Source organism: Rhamphochromis longiceps, linkage group LG1 (genome assembly GCF_057381845.1).
Source record: "Rhamphochromis longiceps isolate RC_006_pf linkage group LG1, R_longiceps_female_GT1.1, whole genome shotgun sequence".
Classification (NCBI taxonomy): Eukaryota; Metazoa; Chordata; class Actinopteri; order Cichliformes; family Cichlidae; genus Rhamphochromis; species Rhamphochromis longiceps.
The window spans coordinates 26,660,667-26,684,089 of NC_140557.1; the positions used below are offsets into that span (position 1 = coordinate 26,660,667).

At 38.1% G+C, this 23,423-nt stretch overlaps 2 protein-coding genes and 1 long non-coding RNA gene across 6 annotated transcripts in view; 2 read left to right on the plus strand and 1 right to left on the minus strand.

Moving 5' to 3' along the window:
• Positions 1-2,202, minus strand: part of LOC146678834 (protein diaphanous homolog 3-like) — a 166,260-nt gene extending 164,058 nt beyond the window's left edge. Inside the window, exons 1-2 of the mRNA XM_085403617.1 lie at positions 1,944-2,202; positions 1,662-1,861 (exon numbers count right to left, since the gene is read on the minus strand). Of these exons, the coding sequence (XP_085259743.1) occupies positions 1,662-1,775 (114 nt within the window). The 5' untranslated portion in view covers positions 1,776-1,861; positions 1,944-2,202. The remainder of the gene's footprint in view (positions 1-1,661; positions 1,862-1,943) is intronic.
• Positions 2,203-4,191: 1,989 nt separating this feature from the next.
• Positions 4,192-5,987, plus strand: LOC146678835 (uncharacterized). Of its 4 annotated transcripts, none has more exons than XR_014911459.1 (3): positions 4,192-4,525; positions 5,311-5,371; positions 5,856-5,987. It is a non-coding gene; the product is annotated as an uncharacterized LOC146678835 (long non-coding RNA). The 4 variants fall into 4 exon arrangements; XR_014911455.1 differs by lacking the exon at positions 4,192-4,525 and adding an exon at positions 4,544-4,869; XR_014911452.1 differs by lacking the exon at positions 4,192-4,525 and adding an exon at positions 4,548-4,722.
• A 4,671-nt stretch (positions 5,988-10,658) lies between these two features.
• On the plus strand, positions 10,659-23,220 carry tdrd3 (tudor domain containing 3). Its single transcript, XM_085403641.1, has 14 exons — positions 10,659-10,855; positions 12,778-12,862; positions 14,185-14,250; positions 14,984-15,144; positions 16,311-16,452; positions 16,644-16,715; positions 18,452-18,601; positions 18,913-19,065; positions 19,653-19,830; positions 20,477-20,602; positions 21,031-21,959; positions 22,200-22,325; positions 22,499-22,638; positions 22,954-23,220. The coding sequence occupies exons 1-13, from the start codon at positions 10,818-10,820 to the stop codon at positions 22,613-22,615; spliced, it is 2,343 nt and encodes a 780-aa protein (XP_085259767.1). The 5' UTR covers positions 10,659-10,817; the 3' UTR covers positions 22,616-22,638; positions 22,954-23,220.
• Positions 23,221-23,423: the final 203 nt, after the last annotated feature.

The window sequence follows — 23,423 nt, forward strand, 5'->3', positions numbered from 1 at the left end:
AACACTTGACTGGACATCTTTGTTTACGCCAAACACCTCTGGTTGATGGAAGGAAGATTTGCTGAGAGTTCTTGGTCCCATCTGGCTGGTGCAGTCATTTTAGACTGAATGCAGACCAAGGCTTCCAACACCTTTGTCTTGGATCAAGCAATCTAAAAGAAACCTGGCTGGGGAAAAAGAACAGGCTTTGTCCTCTTGCTTTCCCACCTACATATCCATGAGATCACAGATTCAGCAAGGTCCTGCAGATGGATTCAAAGTACTACAGTCACCTTTAAACAGGCAGGCTCAGACTCAAGTTTTTATGGCATATTTCGAACCACTGAAACTCAATTTCTATCCACTTGTCTAAAGATATCAAGAAATAATATATAACAAAACTAGATTAAATTATGTTAGTAATAAAAATATAAAGTAGCAGCATAGCCTGACTACATCAAATATGTCTAGTAAAGGATTTGGAGGACGGATAGAAACATTGTAGATACTCCATGATTTATTTCTTTAACACCATTTAAAATTCACTTTAATAGGTTTCCTGCATTTATGCTGAATGAATAGACATTAAATGTTACCGTAGCATGCCAATCAGAATTAGCTACAGTTTTATATAAAGTGACCAGATAACAATGACCATCTCAAGTTACCAGAGACTCTGGTAATGTGTTTGCAACATATTTCTCAAATATTAAATCAATGAGTTAATTTATCAGGTTTTAATTCTTATACACTGTAGATAAACATGTTTATGCTTCAAACGTAACTTTCATCCAGCACTGTACACTAATCAAAGAAGGTGAATCCGAATTCCTATTATGGATTGCATTGTCAGATGTTAAACGAACAGGTCATCAGTGGGAGTGGACAGAAACCATTTGAGAAAGACTAAATTTTGCTTCATTTTCCACTGGAGTCTCTGAACAGTGGCCACAGGAACTTGACTTGGAGTAACACTCTCAAGCACAGGTTGAGCATGCTTTAAAGAGATCTGTGTCACAAGCAAGTCTCCTATCAGAAAATGAAAAGGGTTTGGGGTTGTTGTTGTTTTTTTAATTGCTAGTCTAGCTGTGTAAACAAACAAAAAAAAACATGATTTTGTTTACACAGCTAGACTAGCTGAAGAACAACAACCGACAAATACCAAAGAGACTAAATGCTGTCTTGTTTGTAGGAGGGAATGCATGGATTAGTGTCAGTTAAACCCTGTGCTAATTTTAACCTTTTGATTTCCTACATGCAAAGTCAACAAACACTCAAGGTTATGGCTGTCGAAGAAATTCTACCATATAAAACATTACTTGTGTAGCCTCCTGTGCTTTGTTAACTGTTCGTTTCTCTCAGCCTCCCCAGACATGCAAGCACATTACGAAGGCATGACACATCTTCACCACGAGGTCTAACCGTGGTTGTTTGTCTATCCAAACTGGTCGTTCTGAAAGTAATAGAAAATACCGATCCAAGGTGTCTGCTACATTCTTTATATGGAGGGCCATCTACCCGTGTACTGTTCTGTCCACATCAATGTCCTTCTCTGTGGCTGGTTGTATCATAGGGAAAGCATAACACACTGAGTGACCATCTATTTGCAGCGTTTATCAAATGCTTTCTGTATCATACCGTTAGAGTAAAACCAAAGCTCGTTTTAGTCTTTTCATACTTACAAATTTTGGTTTGCGGTCTCCGTCATCGGTGTATGACGAAGTGGAGCCCTTCTTCTTTTGAGATTTACTGTCCCGTCCGGTGGTGGATTCAAACCGCTGACTGTAACTCTCCATGATGACCCAATGACTTCTACACCAGCTGACAGCTACTGAAGACCTAAACCTTTTATTGCATGCAACGTTAGCAGACGACAGAAGAGCTAGAGGACCACACAAAGGAAAATGCTTAGCACATAACAACACTAGGTCCAAGCGTTTTTAATGTTTAGTGCTCAGTCTCACCTGTCCGTTTAGCTAGCTAGCCAGGTTTACAATACTATCATTCACCGGTGACTTGACTTAGCGCTAATCCAATTTATTGACTGTCACGTAATGCTCTACTTTCCGTTAACTAAAAAAATGCGCCTTAAACGTAACAATTTTCCCGGAGACTTACAAACTTCACCCGAACATTAACTGAAAGCCATGCAGTCATTACGAGTTTCAGCAGAAGCGTTAGGTGGGTAAAATTAAGATACTTTTTTTGACAGACCCGCGCAATGATTACGTCAGCTTCCCATGTTTAATCCAACCAATAGCAATCACGGAACCGCAAACGGTGACTCGAGTCATAGTTTAGAGGGAGTTGATTGGCTGCCTGAAGTGTCAGTCAATCCTACTTCAGTTTTAGGGTTGTTCGTTTTATTCAGCCAGTATCTCCTATGCGATAAGTTTTGTGTGTAGGTCTTACTTGCATCCAAGCTTTTCTCTCTGTATTAGATAGATATATTAGATTTAATTCAGTTTGCCAAGTGACAGTTTTTCTCTTATAGAAATATTAAACAGAAAGTGACAGGCGATAATGACAGGTTGCTTAAATATAATTTCTTAATTAAATGGGTAAAATAACTCAGTATAAATGCACACATATAAATAGAATAAAATAAAGGTCTTTAAATCAGTTTAGTAGGCTACAACCGCCTTTTTTTATTTAGTTGGCCAAACCCAGGCTTTATTTTAGTGATGTATGGTCTAGTTTAAATGACCTAATTAGAGGATTAGAAATTAGTGTATCAGAGGGACATCTCAGGTTGAGTGCTTTGGAGACAGAGAGGAAAAGCTGAGATAGTTTAGACTTGCAGAGAATGGATACTGGATGCACTGGACAAATGATGCTGAAGCTGGAGCTGCGAGGCAGGAGGAAAAGACCAAAGAGAAGATTCATGGATGTAGTAAAAGATAACATGCTGAGATTTGGTGTGACAGAGGAGGATGTTAGAGACAGGGTAGTATGCAGGCAGAGCTGATGGAGTTTCTGTGGCGAACCCTCATAGCTAAGGAAAACATTAGCAATAAAAAAAAAGTAATAATCGTCCACATTTTTCCACATCCTATGATGTAGGATGTCCAGGATTCAAGAAATTGTTTATCTATCATGGAATAAAGTTCAGTCAGAAGTCGATGATCACAGTAAAATGAGGGTGTTTTATATTGTTGCTTGTTTGTCTCTTTGATTTCCACTGTAAAAGCAAGCTAAACCCACTGTTCAATCCCAAACATCTTGTATGATGCAAACAGCAACACGGTAACGTGATGCAACTACCAGAAACTTTTGCACGCTTCTCAAGTGCTCTCCTCAAACCTACAGTTTGATCCCTGAACACATACAGTATCAGGGAGAGTTCCTCAACATGAAGCATTAAAAGTTTTTTGTGCCCCCTGTTAGTGAAACTCATAAATTATAGAAAACAGTAATAGTTCATACTATTGACAGTAAACTGCAGGATATTAAAGATTGCTCCTGGTGGATGCCAACTGTAAACTGCTGTATACCTCATGTTGTTATTCAGTATGCGTGTGGAACTCGTACCCTTGAGGACAATTGTGTTACATAACCAAATGATGGCAATAGGATAAAAAGCCACAAGTGGTATTAACCTTTCCCTCTGTCTGTGTTCCTGCCTCCAGACTGCTAGGACCATGCTCATCCTCTGCAAATCCATAGAAGTGGAGTCACATGACAATTAGACAGGCTTAACCTCCTGACTGTTGCAGTTTGATTGATGTTGTTCTCAGAAAGCATGTCTCACAGACATCAAAATCAGAAAAATAAGAACACAAAGATACAGTACAGCTCAGCCTTTATATTTCAAACATTAGTCTTGGCCAACTTGAGCAGTGATTCAGTACAATTATGCTCTAATTATTATTTTGTTAGTCTGCAATCATGCAGTGTGCCGGACCAAATTCACACTCATAGGTAGATCGCATAAATCCAGAGATACACCGGCATGTGATTTAGAAGAAACATATTTGGTATGCACATTATAATTTTCAGAATTTTTTTGTTTTTTGTTTTTCCAAGGCTAAAAGTGGAGTCAGACGTCACCATTAAATGAAACCTTCAGCTATGAAATTAAATTGGACCTTCTTTCAATTCAAGCTCTTGAAATCTTGTTATCTTGAAAGACCTTTATTCCTTCAATCCCTGGAGGGCTGTCTGCATGACTGCCAGCAATGTGTTAACACTCTTCATCTACACTGAAAAAAGTCTAACATGCAGTCATTCATTCAATCTAATAAGTGCCATTCAAAACAGAATAAAATCATTGATTTGATTGTGAAACCCTTTCTTTTTGCATTTTAAAATACCACTTTTGATTTGGATGAAACTAAATATCTGTACAAAGGACACAACGCAAAGTTTTTGATTTCTCTCAAAACATATATTTCTTTTCATGTTGAACAGATAATATCTTTAATTTGAGTCAAAGTGATTTGCACTTGAACACGCCCACCAGAAATAGACCGGGACCCATTTTTATTCTGCATGGCTGCTGGAAACATCGTGTCACATCTTTGATTAATTTCATCTGAAAATAAACGTAAGTAAAGCCAAGTGTGTTACAAAAGCTTTTATAATTTGTATTGCCAAAATTGCAGAAAATAACCCCATTTAAGCTGGGTCGACAGCCACCCCTAATTTTTGCATGATTGTAGCTGCTAGCTACAAGCTAGCTAGCTATCCGGCGCGACGTTAGAACTGGTTACCAGAAACCGACCATCACAGTCAGGAATGCAAGTTAGGCAAAAAGCCGTTTTTTACCAGTATACTAACTAGCTAGCGTTACCACGATGCATCGGTGGTGGATACAGCTAGCTAGCATAAGTTCATAGTTCATAACATTCATAGTATAACTCCGTGCTCCGCTTCGTTTGAATTTTTCTGGTGAGCGCGCGGTTTCTAGACACAAGCTTGTGTTTGTGCGCGCACGTTTGTCTCTGTCTCTCTTCATATAAATATCTGTGTGTTATGTGTGTGTACACCGAGCGCAAAAGATAATTATTAATGTGCATGATTTAGAGACAGAAATAACACGCCAGCATATAAGATCAATGACATAAGACTAATTCCTTCAATTGACTTTCAGGCGCGGCTCGGAAAAATTTGCATTTTCTGAAGAAATTTTAATTTTAACAGCATTAAATTGACCCTATGCCAAACTTAGTTGCTAATGGCTGGTCTGTAGACTGTTTGGTAAACCTAAATCAAATTATAGTACTAGCTTTTTATAAGGATGTGTATGTCATGTTACGTATTTCTTGGTTTTTCTATGTTATGTGTTTTATAGAGAAGTAACATTATTCTTTTTTTTCTGTATGCTTTCAGAACCACAGATCGCTCCATCCATTCCATGGCTGAAGCATACATTTTCATTTAATCTGAACAGGTATCATTTTGCATTTACACTGCACATCCTTTTTAAACATTTCATAATAATCTAGACCCTCCATCATTATCCTCTCATTCACCTTGCTGATGTGTTGAGGACTTGATAAAAGAATACATGGTATGTCCATATCTGTTCTGTCTCTACATGAGATGCAGTCTCTTGATGTAAATTTGACAACTCTGCTATTAAATGCAATGATTAATGTAGGACAGCAACGATTAATCAACTCATCAAGTTAATATCTTAGGGTTCTGTATTGTTTTCTTTTTTTTCTTGGGCTTTGTGGAACATTTATGAAAATTTTCCACCATTGATTTAATTTAATGATTATGCAATTCACAATCTGATTAGTCAAATAATTGTTCTAATAGTCTGTGACCAAACAACTATCAAAATAGTAGTTTATTATGGTCAAAGATTTATCAGGTGTGCCAGACTTCAGTTCTTCACTTGTACATTTTGTTCCATATTTTACCTCAAGATATCCCAGAAAGATGAAGCTGAGGAAGAGCTGCAGAGTAACCACCATGGCACTCTTCATCTTCAGGGACAACTCAAGCCTCCTACATCAGCGTCGAGACATCGGGATAATCATTGATGGTGTGGAAGTCCTGAATGAGTTGCCTTCTGTGGCAGCTGGAGTGGCAATGGTCTTTGGACTCTGTTATGCTCTTAAAATGGAATATCCACGAGGATTCAGGTTCACCTTTGAGGCTCTTCAAAAGATTATGATGGAGCTTGACTTTAACAAGATGACCTCTAAGATTCGCAAACTTAATTGTGAACTTAACACTGCACAGTAGTGTGTTTGCATGCATGTGTGGATGTGTATGTGCACATGCATGTGCATGTGTGCTTGGTTATTTTCTTGGTTGGCCTGCAGTGGTATTCTACATTCAAAAATTATAAGAACACCCATTTGAAAGGGAGATTTAAGTTGATTTCATTGATACATGTGTAGATTTTTTTTTACATTGTACAGGCACAGTGCACATATAAACATTTTTGAGTACTTGCAAATTGGTTTAAAAAGAGTTTTTATAATGGTTTTATGCCAGTTTTAGACAGGTTGCAGGTTTTATACTGGTTTTCAAAAGGTTGCAGGTTTTATACTGGTTTTCAAAAGGTTGCAGGTTTTATAAAACAAACATTTCTCTAATCATTTCTGCCGTAGCACTAAATCTGTATATTACTAATCCTCTCTATTGATTATAGTTAAAATGGTTTGGAACAATAAATAATTTTGAAATAATTGGTTGGCCAACTGTCTTGTTTTTTATAGGAAATGCAGAGCGTTTTTGAACTGAAATAAAATGAAATGTAAAAAATATAGTTTGAATATATGTAAATCAATTACCTGGCTTCAACACAAACATATTAGTTCATGTTAATTTGGTTCGATGTGAATACATTAGGTTGGTTAAATTTCAATATATTAGCTTGGTTCAATAATTAAAATATGGTTCTATGTAAAAAAATCAATTTGGATCAATGCAAAATTTAAAGTTTCAGTCAAGTCCAGTAATATTGTTTATATCAACATAAAAGTATCAGGTCAAATCAAGTGACTCAATTTGGATTCTCTGAAGCCAAAGATTTTGGATGTGACAATTGGACATCATTTTTTTTAATTTGAATAGGGTTATTCTTTTTACAGTGTAGCCAAACACAAGCCTTGTGGCATTATGCCTCGCTAATCCTCTCAGACAATGAGAGATCGAGTCTTCCAAGTTGGTCAAAGAATAGCCACAGGGATATATAATCAAAAGCCCCAAATGCCAAATAATATAAATTTTGAATTTTCCTTGTACTGATAACGCAGCTGATCTGTTTAAATCATCATACCACACACAGCAAATCTGACTGAATGGGTTCGTTTTTTTGTGCTTTTTGATTGAATTACATACTTTAATAGTGTGAGCATTTCAATTCTACATTGACATAGCTTTTTCTTGTATTTGCTTTTTTTTTTAAGGTAGAGTTCATATTAACACGTCTGATTGTGATAAACAGCTTCAAGGATTATCAGTAAAAAGGTGATTTAGGTAGAAATATATTTATATTTGTAAATGTTTAAGATATTTTCAACAAAGAATGACAATTGACACAAATTAAATCTCATATCAAAGTCAGAGGTTATAGAGATGCAAAGAACCAGTGCTGAATACTGCATAGAATTTGAGAACTTCACAACTATCACAATGACACAGGGGCTCAGACCTAATAAGGGTAAATTTATCCTCACCATGAAGCTTTGTTAGTGGAGCAGACCATTTCTATGTTTCACATTGAAAGCAGCTTTAAATGTTGTTACAACGTCTGCACGGAGAGTTGGCCGTTCTTTAACTTTTCAGTGTGCATATACTGCCATCTTGTGGTTTCAATTAGATGGCACCACTGGCCCTAGGTTTCAGAGATAATCGAACCATGCAAAGTGGTGGTGGTTTCCATAAGTCTTTTTTCCGTTTGTTAATTAACAAATGTTATACAGTAGTTTAAATACACAAGAAAACAAATAGATATCAGCATTCAGAAACACTCACATTTTCCATGTCTACAGAGAGTGTCTCTGTGCCTGAAAAATAAATTAGGTTTAAGCCTGCACATTATGTGTCCACCAAGCTATTCAGGCAAATTCTTCTTGCATAACTCCTTAAGTGATTTTGTTTATCCTGGAAATTTATAATAACTATGCATTAGTGATTTTAAGATTTTTTTCATAACATGTTTTATTTCAGAGTAGTCAGGGAAGCAACATCCAAAATACACATGTATGTGTTTTTCCCCCCGTTTGCTTTGTTTACTGGACTTTTAGACAATTTAGCCGAATGAGATCATGCCTCAAATTCCTGAAAAAGAGTAGAGGTTTCACCTGAGCCTTAAGCAGAAAAGGATAAAGCATGAACAAGTTAATGGTCGAGCACCACTTAAATGATATGGAATACCCTTACTGCTCAAAAAATAAAGCTGCTCTACGTTCCACACTCAACACCCAACTGATTCAGTGACTCATTACTGCAAGTCATTGAACCGATTGGGTGAACTTAATAAAGTGGCTGTGGATCAGCCAATCACATGGCAGGCAAATGGCCTTCACAGTCATCAGATCTCAGTCCAGTAGAGCACCTTTGGGATGTGGTGGAATGGGAGATTGACATTATGGATGTGCAGCCAACGAATCTAACACAAACTAATGTAAGTGATTTATCTGTTAGGTAATTTTACAATACAGACTATTTTCTTGACATTTGTTCTTCTATATAGCCTGAAGATTATTAATGAAGGACTTACATATCATTCCTATCTTAAAAAGTATAAGAAAAAGCAATAATTATTAGTAATTAAAAGCATTTTCTGATCAATGGGCTGTGCAATGATTTAGTATCAAATGTCATCTTTAAAAATATTTTTAAATGGTTTGCACTTATTTAGATAATACATGATTTTTATTTTCAGACATAAAAATTCCAAAAACATGTAATGCAGTACCAATTAATTTAATGTAAGAAATCTGCTGGAGATGATCCTTCTTGTTCAAACTAATTTTGCTGCCACCTCGTATCTTATTTCTTACAAAATGTCATATCGGACCCACTGAGACCTTATTAATATTCCCACAAAGTACTGCCCACAGCTTGAACATCATAGGCCTTATGAAGAGGCCACTTTTCTTCATCATGTGGTTTTACTGCATGGTTGATTAGTATATGGCTGAGTCTGAGTCCCTTTCATCAAACCTGTAACAGCAGTAGTCGGTTGCATCCAGGAACAGCTGATGCATGCTTGCTGTGTGTCTCCAGTATTACTCTGAGGTTTGTAGAGGTTTGTATGTGGACACACATACACACAGTTAACTCAGCACTGTCCAGGAACGGTGTAAGGAACTCCACCTATTCCTTCTCCCATGGTTGTGTTCACCAACCCCAAAATTATTGGATATAAAGTCATACTTAAAATTACATTTATATCTGCATACGCTCACTGGCCACTTCATTAATTATACATTGCTAGAATAAGATGTGTACATTGTGGTAGTAAGTGGACATGATAGGCAACAACACTAAGGTAGGATGTGGTGTTATAATGGGTGTTATAATGGGTCACTATCAGCCAAGGTTTCGGGTGAACCCACTGTGAGACCTTGCCCCCACCCTATCATGTGACTTACTGAAATCAAATGACTAAAATGTGAGTGGGCGTTAAGGCATCTGAGAAGGGATCTCAAAACTGGCAGACAGTTGGTGTCCTAAGCCACGCCCTCTGTTCAAAGATGGTCGTTCACAGTGGACGTAGATGGCTTCTTTCACGCCTCTTTCAAACTATCTTCTCTGTCCAAAATATGAATGTCCAAAATGTTACACCTCTCGGATGAGAGGTGAAACGTCTACAAGAAACTTAAAGAACTCCAAAATGCTTTTCTTTCCTTAGATTACTATGACCTGAATGACTAAGAACCTTCTCACAGACAAAAATCAAGACTCATCAGACCAAGCAACGTTTATGTTTCTGGTGTTTCTTCAGTTTTGGTAAGCCCGTGTGAACTGTAGCCTCAGTTTACTGTTCTTAGCTGACAGGAGTGATGTGTTACGGAGTGAGAGGTCCTCTTCTGCATAAGTCTTGTAATGAGTGATTATTTTAATTAATGTTTCAGCTTAAAGCTGTCTAGTCATTGTCCTCTGACCTCTGGCATCAACAAAACGCATTTACCAAAAGAACTGCTGCTCACTGGTTAGTTTCTATTTTATTTAGTTTTTTAAAAAAAATTATTATTATTATTTGCTGGAGCCAAAGTCACTTTAATATTCTGATGCTCAGTTTAAATGTCAGGAGATTATCTTAACCGTGTCTACGTACCTAAATGCATCGCTGCTGAATAAGATATCTGCTACAGCGGGCAACTGAACAGGTGTACCTAATAAGGTGACCAGAGTCTATATTCCCCTAAAGTTGATTCTGTTCATAGCGTTTTCAGTGGGAGAAACGTTTCATCACTCATCCAAGTGACCTCTTCGGTCTCATCTAACAGCAGGTTTCTCCAGGCTTATAAACAGTATATTTGCATAATGACTGAAACTAGCATCACTGAAGGAACAATGGGCTGGGAGGTCAGTTCCTTGATCGTTAATATGCAAATTCGCATGTCTTAGAGTCTATATTGTTTGTCATACTTCTTTTAAACGGATGTCCTTTAAACTGAATGACAAGTAGATTTTGCTTTATCATATGAAAAAAAATTATATAAACGCTATTTAGACCCTCACGGCACTCCGTACTTGTACAGTGTCATTGTGTGACGTATGTACCGTAGAGTCGTTCAGTACTGATATTAGCGAGCTTTGTCTGGAGCAGAATATGAATTACAGGACGAGATAGCTGTTATTCCAGTGAACCCACTTTAAAACTCTTGGTGTCCTTATTGCTCCATCAGCAGTTTGGAAGCACAATGACCGATGTGACAGATTCCCTGACCAAAGAGGGCTGGTAGGTAGCATGTGAGCTAATTTCAAAGAGCTAGCTAGTACTACTAATACAACTACCACTACTACTACTCTTTGATGTTTTCTAAAAACACTATTTAGCGTACTTATAACTTAAAATTAAAGTACAAGGTTTACCTTAACACTTTGGATTTCTGTGTGTTTTTGCAACGTAATTAGTTGTTCTGGAGGCTGGCTAACAAACTAGCGAGATAAATGACGCTAGCTATGCAATACACACTTAGCATGCAATTATTACAGCGTAGTGTGGCGCTGCATTTTGCATGAACAAACAGTGATAACGTCATATGCAGGGCCAATCAAATAAATCTGAGGCTCATATTAAAGTTAATATAGTTAAAACATGCAGTGCTTTTAAAACTCAGAACATCCCAGCAGCAGTTTGCAGTAGCTAGACATGAGTGCTAGCATTTAGCCACATGCAGCTTCTAAACACTTACTGCTTCAGGTTTTGCTTACTTAATTGTTATCCCTTCTAGAGTCTTATATGTATTTAACAGAGATGAATAATAACTGTTCTGTCCGTAATGTACAGATAAACTAATTTAAAAGTGGTCCCGAGGTTGTTTACGTTTGTTGTCATGCACACCATCTGATCAGATCAAAGAGGCTGTGAACGTAACTCATGATAAAAAGAAAACAGATTTCTTCTGCTGTTTCTTCCCATATATTCAGTTTAGTTTTGGGAAGGAGGTGAGTTCGTTATCTGAATCAGTTTATTGCTAAACTGCGCGAATTGTAAAACAGTCTTGAAGCAAGCAGTTTATAAACTTCTGTGATACTGAACTATGAATTAACTGTAATAGAGTAGAATTGTAATTGCATTGTGTTGATTAGATGGGAGAGTTAATTTGACTTGTCATGTTTTGCTGTTTGAGTAGAGTTGTTTAGTTTGTGTACTGTTTATATCTTACAGTAAAATTACTTGGAGTTTCTCCCTTGTCACAAGGGGTCAGCACTAACGTGATTATAGTTTACTAAACTAAAACTAGATGCAAAACCCCCCAATTTAGTTATGTAAAATAAAGATTTAAAGAAAGACTTAAAAATGAAACTAACTAAAATCATTTGAGAACTTGCAAAATTAAAATAAATAAAAATACAGAGGCTTTGATGAATGTTTTTATAGAGACACTCTGTCTAAAAGTCTGTGACACAGTTACTTTCAAAAAGTTCTGTTTTTAGTAGTAATACGTGTACTGATTTTCCTAAACCTCGCCTCTGACATATGCCGTCCATATAATAACAACCTTATGGAACACTGAAACTAATAAAAACATATCTAAAGCCAAACATTTGCAGACAACACAAACTAAACTGAAACAAGAAAACGCACTATGGGAAGTAATTGAAACTAAACTTAGTTAAAAACAAAAAGTAAAAATGAAATAAAAATAAAAACAAATGAGAAAATACAAAAATACAACTGTGATCCCTGCAGCAGATATCTCCACATGTTTGATTTGGCAGAGTTTTAACTGGGGTTCCCATCCTGACTCTCCCCCAAAGGAGATTATTTATTAATCATAATATGTATGACATTTAGAATAAGTATTAGCATACAAACACACAACAATTTATGGAGTTATGGAGACGCTTGACATCACAGTAAATAAATAAATACAGCATTACCTCCACATGCGTGTTATAAATTTGACCAAACTAAAAAAAAAAGATTAAAACCAAAGACGTTACCATTTGCATTTTATTTTTAATATCAGTCTTTTTTAAGAGAAAAATGTCCGCTAAAATGCAGTTTTTATTTTTTCAGTCAAGTATTTGTCGCCGTCTTTAGATAAGTTTTAGTTGATTATAATAACAGTCTGTTTAAACATGTTGAAATGAGACTGTCTGAAGCCTTTCCCAGCTTCACTTGTATTCTCTGCTCTGTTTTTCATCTTGCAGGTACCTCAGTGATGAAGGCATAGCAGAACTGAAAGGATCCGCTGAGAAAATAACACATAGTGACATAATTCGTATTGCGCTTGATGTAAGTGCAACACAAACACATATACAGAATGTTTTTACCGTGTAACACCTTGCCTTGAGTTTTAGAGTTTAAGGAAAATCACCATCATTGTACTAAAAGTTGGCATTTTTTTAACTAGTTTGGTTAGACACTACTAGTTTTTGTTAGATACTACTAGTTTATCAAACATAATAACAGAAACATGCATAAATATCTGCCAAACAAGTGAATCTAAGTAAACCTGTTGTAGTTACTCTATGCAGAACCATTCACTCATGCTATTCTATTCATCCCTAAAAGGCACCTTTCTGAGCCAGAAATAACTCATCCTTTTCCCTCTTCAATCACTCAATGACTGCCCTCTCAAATTATATCATCAATCATCATGAAACCAGGAATCTATTCATTTTAATAGTATGAAATGAATGTGGGTATTTGAATTATCTGTTAATTATAATTGTGTATTTAAAAAAAGAATTTTTTTCATTTGATACGCAGCTAAACAAAATGAAAATGTTTAAAGAGGAACCATAAACATTCATATAGGGTTCTTCTCCTAGAATGACAAAGATGCTACAGACCTGACCTGCAGTATCGAACGAGTCGAGAACGCACAGTCAGTGCATTTACTGCAGAAACACTGACCTTTAAGGTTTAGCATGGAGTGCTGCGGAAAGGTCTCACACTGTACTTTTAGATATTACTGCATACCTGGTTTAATCAACTTGTAGTAAATTTAGAGTGGTACTTGTAGGGGCTTAAAGTTATTAACATTGTCAGACTAGGCATAAAAATAAATTGGAGCCACTGATGATTTGCTAGCAAAATGGTGCATTTAATTGTATCTTAATTAGAGAGATATTTTGCTACTCTGGCTGCTTTTTTTGGTTTTACCTGGAGCGCTTATTTTGTTCAGACATATTGTTTTCTGCGGTAAAAAGTGGTTGTAAAATTGGTTTGGGAGGCAGACACATTTGTAGTTTTAATGTTGATCTCTTATGGTTTGGAGGAAAAATGAAATCCTCTTTAAAAAATACAATTCTGTTAAAAAGCTAGGTTAAATAAAGTGGTGATTGGATTTAAAAAGCAATGAGCTCCAATCCTGATTCTTGTATATCAAAATTACTCCATACATTGGCGCATATACTGGTTTTACTGTTTTACTGCAATAGTGCACAGTTGCACTCTCTCCACCATGTGGAGTGAGATTACAAAAAGTGAGATTACATCTGATTGAATAGTTAAAAATGTGTTTTGTTGTTTTTGTTTCACATGTGCATTGTTTCATTACATGAATATATGATTATTAGATATATTCTAATAAAGCAGCTTTTGTTTTGCAGACTGATCTTAGAACTGTTGGGCGAAAATATCTACCATCTGATATCAACAGTGGAAGAACTGAGAAGGTGAGTGGCATACATATTGCTACAACTCTGTGGCAGTGCTTAATTTATGAAACTCTATTACAAATGATGAGCTGGAGCCACTGTTGAAAGGAAACTTTAGAACTGCAGTTTTCATTATTGCCACTAGATGTCCCTAGCACACTAACAAATGTAGGTCAAGAAACCACTTCTTTGCCCATGAAAGTAAAATCGAGCAAATGGAGGGGGGAAAAAACCCAAATATCAAAACATGTAATTTTATGTGCATTTACCTCCTCTTCCCTTCAGACTCCGAATATGATACACCCCATTATACCCTGGTAATGCACTCTGCCTTGTACATATAATGCATAAATTGCGCTGTATTGCACTATACACTTTTTGTATGTAGTATTGAATGTAGATAGGATTTACACATATCTTTTCCCAGGTGTAGAAATCAAACTTTGTGCGAAGAGTCCTTACAAAAGCATTCAACAACAGTGGTCGCTGTAGCTCTAAATGTAAGCCTTGAGGCTATTTTGAGGAATAAATAAACCTGTGCTGATTTAAGTATGCCACAGGGAAAGAGGTATTGTTTTGTTTTTGTTTTTTTTTGCCTTAAAAATTGGAGTAATCCTCAATACATACTGAAAACTCCTAGAGGGTTTTTCAGTATTTCGCTGTAATCCTCCTCCGCACATGCAGATTTGCCTTTCAAGCCACCTCTTTTTTTATTTATTTATTTATTTTTCTGTCTTTTGCACATGGCCAGTTGGAGGGTCCATGTGTCCTCCAGGTGCAGAAGGTGAGAAACATCTCAGCTCCTAAAGACCACGAGGAGTCCCAGGGCGCGCCGCGAATGCTGCGCCTGCAAATGACAGATGGGCACACCACCTGTGTTGGACTGGAGTTCAAACATCTGTCTAAGATCAGGTATTACAGTTTTGTTGCATTTAAAAATAACAGGCTGTAGTGTAATGTAAATATCTGTGAAAGGGGTATAAATGGTTAAAAAAAATCCTACATTTTTTTTATTTGTCTCATATTTAAAAATGGATAATGTAAAAGCTGCTTTTCTGTTTGCTGCATAGATGCAAATCGGGGGCATTCAGCTGGTTTCTCATATTTTGCAAACACATTCTGCACACACCCTGCTCCTTCACCTCCCTGTCAACATTCTCACCCCACCACATGTCTGAATTTTCCCTTTATCTGCAATTTCCTCGCCGTGGCAGCTGATCTAACAATTCTTAGCCTTAATTACATCTCCATCCAAGCTACCGTGGCCTTGGTGACTGCTGCCATGGTGACTAGCCAGTCTGTACAGGTGGAGTGGCCAGAATGTGGGCCTTGACTTCCTGATGGGAAGAGAGGAGAGAACAGAACAAATCCCCCCTTTATGAGCGGCACACACACACTGGCTAGCAACAGCGCCGGTTAGTGTTTCTTATGAAAGTGTCCGCTTTAGTGTGCGTGAGGCCATAAGTGAGAGGCAAAGAAGGATGAGCTGGATTACAGGACTGTTCAGTGTGCGAGACAGTGATGTAGTACAGAGAGATGACAATTAAGTAGCGACACTGAGGGTGAATAGTGCATTTGTATGTGATTGAATCAAGGATGACTTCCGTCTTATTCCTGTATTTGCTGCTATCATGTGAACTTCTATCATGATAGCAGCAGAAGCATCTATCCCAGAGGTTTGGAGTGAAATCCCTAATTGTTGCTTTGGCATCCGGCATCAGTAGCTGGAAATCCCTCTAAGTCCCTGTGCTTTCCTAATGAGAGAGGCAGAGGCCTTATCAGGCCTGATGAGATAGAGGGGCTTTTAATTTACCATGAGGATGGGTGAGCAGCTGGGATTATTAATAGTCTCTCCTAGCCTTGCCACCCATCTGCTGGCAATGCTCCATGTCATTTATAAAGTGGCATGGGTAACGAAATAGGGTGTGAGACTTGGTATATGCAGTAAACCCACACATATATTTAAAATTTAATAGCTTTTTAAAAAGAAATGTATAGAAATATATCATTCATACTGCGTTTCAGTCTTAATATTTTGTTTTCTCTATTACTATTTTTTATTTTATTTTGTTTTTCAGTTTTAACACCCCACCAGGAACAAAGGTGAAGCTTCTTGGTACAGTCCAGGTTAAAAATGGTCTTTTACTGCTTGACGATTCAAAAATCTCTGTCCTTGGAGGAGAGGTTGATCACATGGTGGAGAAGTGGGAACTACAAAGGGTGAGGGTCAATATTTTAATGACGGATCAGCCACTCTGGCTAAAAAGATAAAAGTCATATTTTAGTAATCATTTTAAATGTGTAATAAAGGCCTCTGCTACGCCATCATTAGCTGTTGCTGAGGTTGTATTTATCTGAGTTTTGTATTTAAAAAAAAAAAAAAAGGGGTACCTTTATCCTTCATCCTGCAGAGTCTGGCCAAACACAGCAGGAGTAACATTGGAGCAGAAGGCGGACCTCCTCCCTTCGTGCCATTTGGTCAGGTGAGGAAGAACATTTCATAGTTCACTTAAAAAGCAAAACATCCAAAATTATATTTAAAAAAAATGTTTCTAAGAAGAACAAAAACCAGAAAGAATAACATAAAAATTGAACAAAATTAATACAGACAGGAACATTAATATGAAATGATACTTCAGCAGTGATTTAATGGAAGCCAGGCAGTAGTGAATAGCAGTAACCTCATAAATGTATGCAAGGAACTAAACACAGATCTGGCGCCAGGAGTGTCCCTATCTTGGCAATGTTCTCTCTGATCTTTTGGAACAATTACGCCTTCATGAATCTTTAAAATGTTTGATCGCTGTGTGTGTAATAAAGCAGAATTAAAAATCAAACTGTCCTGTGGCAGGTTATCTCCCGCCAGCAACATGAGGCTTAAATGTTGCATTTTTGTTAAAATAAAAAGCTCTAGTAATTGATGTAAAAGGGCAGCTGAGATTAAGCGTTGTGAACATGAAAAGCAGATCGTCACGGTAACCACTAATAATTAGATGCTTTATTTGCTAACGTTTTTCTTTTTTTTAACGACTATTATTATACACAGAATACTTAAAGCTTTAAAAAAGACTGAGTCTGAGTCTCGGCTAGGATCACAGCTTCCAAGTGAATGCATTGGTATCAGCTTCACACTTGGATTTTGGGATTTTCCTTCCAGATTTGCTCAAGCTTTGTAAAGTTTTATGACAGGGGAGCATTTGGGACTTATTTAACAGCCTCTAGATCTTCTGCGTAACTGTATTTACTAATGCGGGGTCATTCCAGGACTTGGTGTTGAGTAAGTCTGCTTTGGGTCGCTTTAGATTGCTCTGTTCCAAGGTATTTGGCGCTGGAAAGCAAATGTGTGTGCTTGCGCTTTGCTTGGATCTATGTTCTGTCAGTTGAGTCAGTTTTACTTATTCTGGTTGCTTCTACTCAGAGGCGCTCTCACAGCACGGAGCTTCTACCATCATGCTTCACAGCAGGAATGTTTTTAAAAGTGTAGTTGTGGTGTGTTTCTACCAGACATTTTCCAGTCAGAAGAATTTAGTTTACATGGCATTAGACGGTAGACTTTTTGTCTTTTTACCTCAAGCTCTGAGTTCAAAACAGTTTTACTTACATGATGATCCTAATGATATTAATGCAGATAGATTTCCTGTTGTCTGCTAGTCATTCTCAAATCCTTTTGTTTTTGTGCCTCTTCTTTGGCTAACAGAAAATTACTGAACTTAAAAATAGTAAACTGTCCTCACTGGAAGGTGAGTTATTATGTGAGCGATAACTAAATAAGACAGAAATCCAGGCCTTCATCATTTTCACATAAGCATAATCTTGTTACTATGACGAATATCATTTTTAATACAACCTGTTATGTTAGATACCCACAAATAGTCGCAGGGTTTGATTTTTATTGAAACAAAGAGTGGCTGAACCTAGTCAAAAGTAAATATCATTGCTCCGGTCATTTGCTGGCCTGTGTGACTAAATCATCACTTGGTGCAGTCGAGGAACAGCTGCAGGAAGTGATGAGTTCCATCTCATTGGCACCGAGCCACCATCTGTAATTGTTTTGAAATTAAATACAGTTCACAGTCAAGTTTGAGAAAAACCAGATGAATTCATCTGGTTCTAGTTTGAGTCCATGAAATGTGCAAACTGTCAAGCGCACTAATTTCTGTACTTAAGAGAGCGTACACGAGTGATGATCTCTGCAGCCTTGTTCTCGCTCTCCCTGTAGAAGTGTGCAAGGAAGGATGAAGTGGATAGCCGAGAACTGGACCAGAGGAAGACCCTGCAGACTCACACTGTGGTCAAAAGCACTGACGAGAACGACGAGTTTGAAAAGCAGCGGACTGCGGCTATTGCTGAGGTGGCCAAGACCAAAGAGGTATCCAAACCTTTATCACTTGTTAGCTTTTCAGTTGTTAATTTTCGGGACCAGTGTTTTTGCCATGCGGGCAAAATTTGCTGCTTTATCGATTGCACGTCCTGCACAAGTGACTTAATTTGGCCTCAATTTAAAAATATATGCTCTTTATCGGCATTCACCTCAACCTTAATTGCCTTTGACAGTTGTGTAACTCTTCAAATTAAAAGTCATAATTACGTTGCCATTTGCAGAGTTCTGTTTCTTTTATTGTATTTTTCTCTTTGTCCAACCCTGCAGCTCTATTGATCCTAATGTTGTTTCCTTGTCAGGGCCCCCGCACATTTGGCGGTGGAGGAAATGCAGGCGGCAATTTATCCAATGCTGCCTCCTCCTCCCGGAGCCGAGAGTCTTACCAGCAGAGGAGACGGGAGGACCGGGCTGAAAGAACAGAAAGCAGACAAGATGGAAACTACAGAGAGCTGGTGAGAACACAAACTATAATCCAACACCCTCCACACACACACACACACACACACACACACACACAAAAACGTTGTTGAAATAATGGCTTTACCTCACATTACTGAAGTCCCAATTCACTGTAACAAAGCAATTTAAAGGCTCAAACTTGCTCTGTGTTCTTCTGTGGTTTCTTTAGTCTGGGTTGAAGTCTTATTTCATGGTTCACAGATTGGGTGAGGCATCGGTTATAATATTGTGGAGATGTAAATGGATTGGAGCCCTGGTGAGGTTTTCCAATCAAGTGGCAGTCCATTTGTCTTGCTTTTTGTTGTGTCCTGCCAGTTTCTCTAGTCTGAAGGGTTTGGGTTGAAGACATTAATAGGACAGAACGTAAAATTGTAGTGTTTGACGAGGGAGTAGTGTTTGCGATCGTTTCCAACACCAACAGGCTCTCACAGGTAAAACAGAATTTAAAAGGGAGCTCCTGGGTGCGTCACACTAAACGTCTGCATTTATAACCTCGTAATTGTACTTATAATTATCATATGCATGTAATCTTCCTCTGATTTCCATACAACAAATATATTTCCTGTCATTTGTTGGGTAGGTTGACGAACGCGCTCTGAGGCACATCATGGAGATGGGCTTTAACAGAGAAGCTGCTCGACAGGCTCTGATGGACAATAATAACAACCTTGAAGTGGCACTGAACAGCCTACTGACTGGATCTTCTGGTAGCAGACCTGGCCCTGCGGCTGCAGAGTCTAACAAGCCACAACCCAGAGGTATACACACAAACACACACATACACACACACAGCCCCAGAGCAGAGGTATACACACAAACACACACATACACACACACAGCCCCAGATGCACCTTTAGCCCACTTTGGCCGCATAACAATTTATGTCTGCAGAGCAAGCAGAGCCAGATTGAGGTTGGAGGAGTGATGTGGAGGTTCTTTAAATGCAATGAAAATCACCGGCAGCCTAGTTAAAGGTCCTTTGTGGCAGGGGTTTTTTTTTTGTTGCATTTACCAGAAATTGCAGGCACACACTTTATTGCTCTTTTCAAAAGCACACCTTAAGGTTTTAGATGGAAATTCTGTTTTAAATGCAGTCATTGCTTTGTGTCTGTTTCATTAGTGAAAATCAACCTGTTTTACCTTGAAACTTGCCCAATCACACTGAATTACTTAGATATTCTTTTTTCAAACCAGCTACTGGTACAGTTTACTCTAAAGCTATTTTAAATGTACAACACAAACTCATTAAAAGTAAATTCAGTTGAGTTCTCACGTGCAGGCTAATGCAGATAAAGTCACATACTTTATGTAGATGCAGGAGACCACAAAGTGTGCACATTCAAACTGATCGATTTAATCTTTGTCAAAATAATGTTTTGTTTTTTTTCGCTGTGTTTTCTTCAGGCAGAGGAAAGGGAAGAGGCAGGTCCAGAAATGAAGATGATCAAGAGGGAGCAGGAGGAAGACCATCTGGACCGAGCACATTGTTTGACTTTCTGGAATCCAAAATGGGTGTTTTCTCCATTGATGGTGGGTTATATTCCAAGCTGTGGAATAGTGTATTTTTTTTCTTTTTAATCATTTTGGAAAAGAGAGAGACAAAGTGTAAGGGACATAGATGTGTGCAACTTCCAACCCAGTTCCTGTGTAGTGATGACTTATGGGAGGGCCTCTGGGAGAGCACACAAATTAAAGCAAAAGTATGGCTGATGTTTGTAGCACCTTTTGAAGCCAGTTCTTTAGGAGGAATCTACTGATTTCTAACTGAGCCTTGATTAGACTGAGACAGATGGCTGTTGTCAGGTCAGAAAAACTAAGACATGTTTCTGACAACAAGACATCAGCACTGGTCTGAAATACCAACCAAGCACTTGTTAGTATTCCCTCCACTATTTTTCCCATTATTGTTTTGCCATACTTCTTAATACAGCTGATCTTTTCTTGTTTGCTTTTATCAGAGCCAAAGAGCCAGGCTCCACAGAGACATCACGAAAACAAAGGAAATTTCCACAACTCAGACTATCACACCAAAGACGCACCTCAGACCAAGTTCTCCTCGCATAATGACCATAGGCAACAAAGGAATGACAGACCGCCTCGCTTTCACAGGGACACTGATTTTCCCAAACCTGGCCAGGAGCCTCTCTCTAATTGTACAACCCCCCAAACGTCAGGCCAAGCCCAGCAGTGGAAGGGCCAGGAGAGGTGGTCACGAGGGATGTCCGATAGATCGCAAACTGACAAGAAAGAGATGCGTGACGATCAGATTTTTCCTTCTTCCTTCGTGTCTGCTTCCACTCATTCAAAAGACCTTCAGCAGCAGGTGGAGTTTAGTGGATCTTACAACCAACGGTCCAGAAATGGAGATGGTGGTGGGAATATGTCAGCGGCGTCTCATAGAAGAGGGGCACCCACATCAAAACTGAGCAATTTGGCGGGAAGTGAAGCGAACGGAAAAGGAAATAAACGTGTAGACAGAAATGAAGACTTCAACAACAGCAGGAGGAAGGGGAAGATGGAGAGGGCAAATTTGGATCACCCTGAGCGACAAAGGGATAGTGGGCCAGCAAACTTTAACTCAAAGGGAGGAGGCTCCGAAGTGGGGTCATCACAGAGTTCTTATATACCAACAGGAGATCCTTCTCATTTCCAAAATGGCGTTATAGAACACAAAAGAACTGGGCCGATCAAACCACAAACCTCGTCTTGTCCACCGAACAGGGAGCCGCCGCCCCCAAAGAGAAACAATGCTAATAACCCAGGGTCTAAAAGAAGGGGAGGTCAAGGCAAAGGACAAGGTCCTCGAGGATCAGAAAGGGGTCATATTTCTGAACACATGTGGAAACCTGGAGATGAGTGTCTGGCACTTTACTGGGAAGACAGTAAGGTGCGTCATCCCTACATGTATGAGACAGCAATAGTTAATGATTGTTGAAAACTGCTGTATTTAAGATGTTTTCTTTTTCTTTGGCTGAGCGCTGGTTTGACAGTTAAAGTTGTTTAAAATTCTAAAAATGAATCTGCGGGATTCGTTTTGTATTGACAGTGCCTTTGATTTGTTTTTCAAAGGTTTGTATTTGAGAGTAATGAGATTTCTGTTTTTTTCTGTCTGGTTGTGTGTGTGAAGTTCTACCATGCCAGAATAGATGCCGTTCATCCATCTGGCTCCACGGCTGTGGTTGTATTTAGCGATTATGGAAATTGTGAAGAGGTCCTCCTGAATAACATCAAACCTCTTGATGCTGATGTCATGGTAAGAAAATAGGGAAACATCCATCAAACTCAGAACTTGTTGGTTCATAGTAAATGAAAGCTACTAATTAAACTGCGATCAAGTGAGGTGAGGAAAGGTGATAAAATATGAATGAGTTCTAGGTGGATTACTCACAGTAACACATCACAACTGTATCAAATGTACAATGGCAGGAGGAAGATGATGGTTACTATGACAGTTCACTAGAGTTTCGCCGCGGGGGAGACGGCCAGCCTAGACGCACGCGACCCACGCAGCAGTACTACCAGCCGCCCAGGGCACGAGATTGATGTTTCTGCATTTACACGGGCAGGTAAATAAATGAGCAAGCATGTATTTTCTTTTCACTGGTGTTTAAGCACAAACCATGAATGTGTTTTATATAAAATAAATTAGAATTTCCCATTCATTTCTTTTATTTGTGGTGGTGGGAATCTTGAATTTTGTAATAGATATGGAAAATTCAAGACTTTTATTTCAGTCACAGCTGTAAAACATCTGTTTATTTTGAAGTTGTGTGGTCATGAGATATTTTGTGAGATTCCCCAAATACAATAACGTTTGTTATATCACATAATCTGTTAACCAAACAAATTATAACTTTGTTGTCTTTTGCTTCATCCATCAGTGTGCGTGTCCCTCATCCTTCCACGTTCTGCAACAATCCAGAGTGCTTCCTGAATTTTTAAGTGTCCCGATGGGCTTGGGCATACAGGACTTTTAAAAGGGCTCGCACATCATGCAACAATAAAATAAAATAAAAAAACACAAAACAAAACAACAAAAAAAAATCAACTGACATGAGCTCCGGTTTATTTTGTCAAGGACATATCTACTGTACATGTTGTGAAGATTTGTTAAATGGCTGCTTCAGAATAAACAGTTATTATTAGTATGTAGCAGATCTGTTTTAATGCGTTTTGCTTTTAATTATTCAATTTTAATGATGAATAAACTAATGCAGAGGTGGAAAGGAAACTTCTCCGGGGTCCTTGGATTCATTTTGACTCCGTCAATTAATTTTAGCTGAGCTTCTAAGTTAACTCGAGTTTGGGCTATTTGATGACTTGGTAATTTTTTTCAAACCTACCCTAGCAA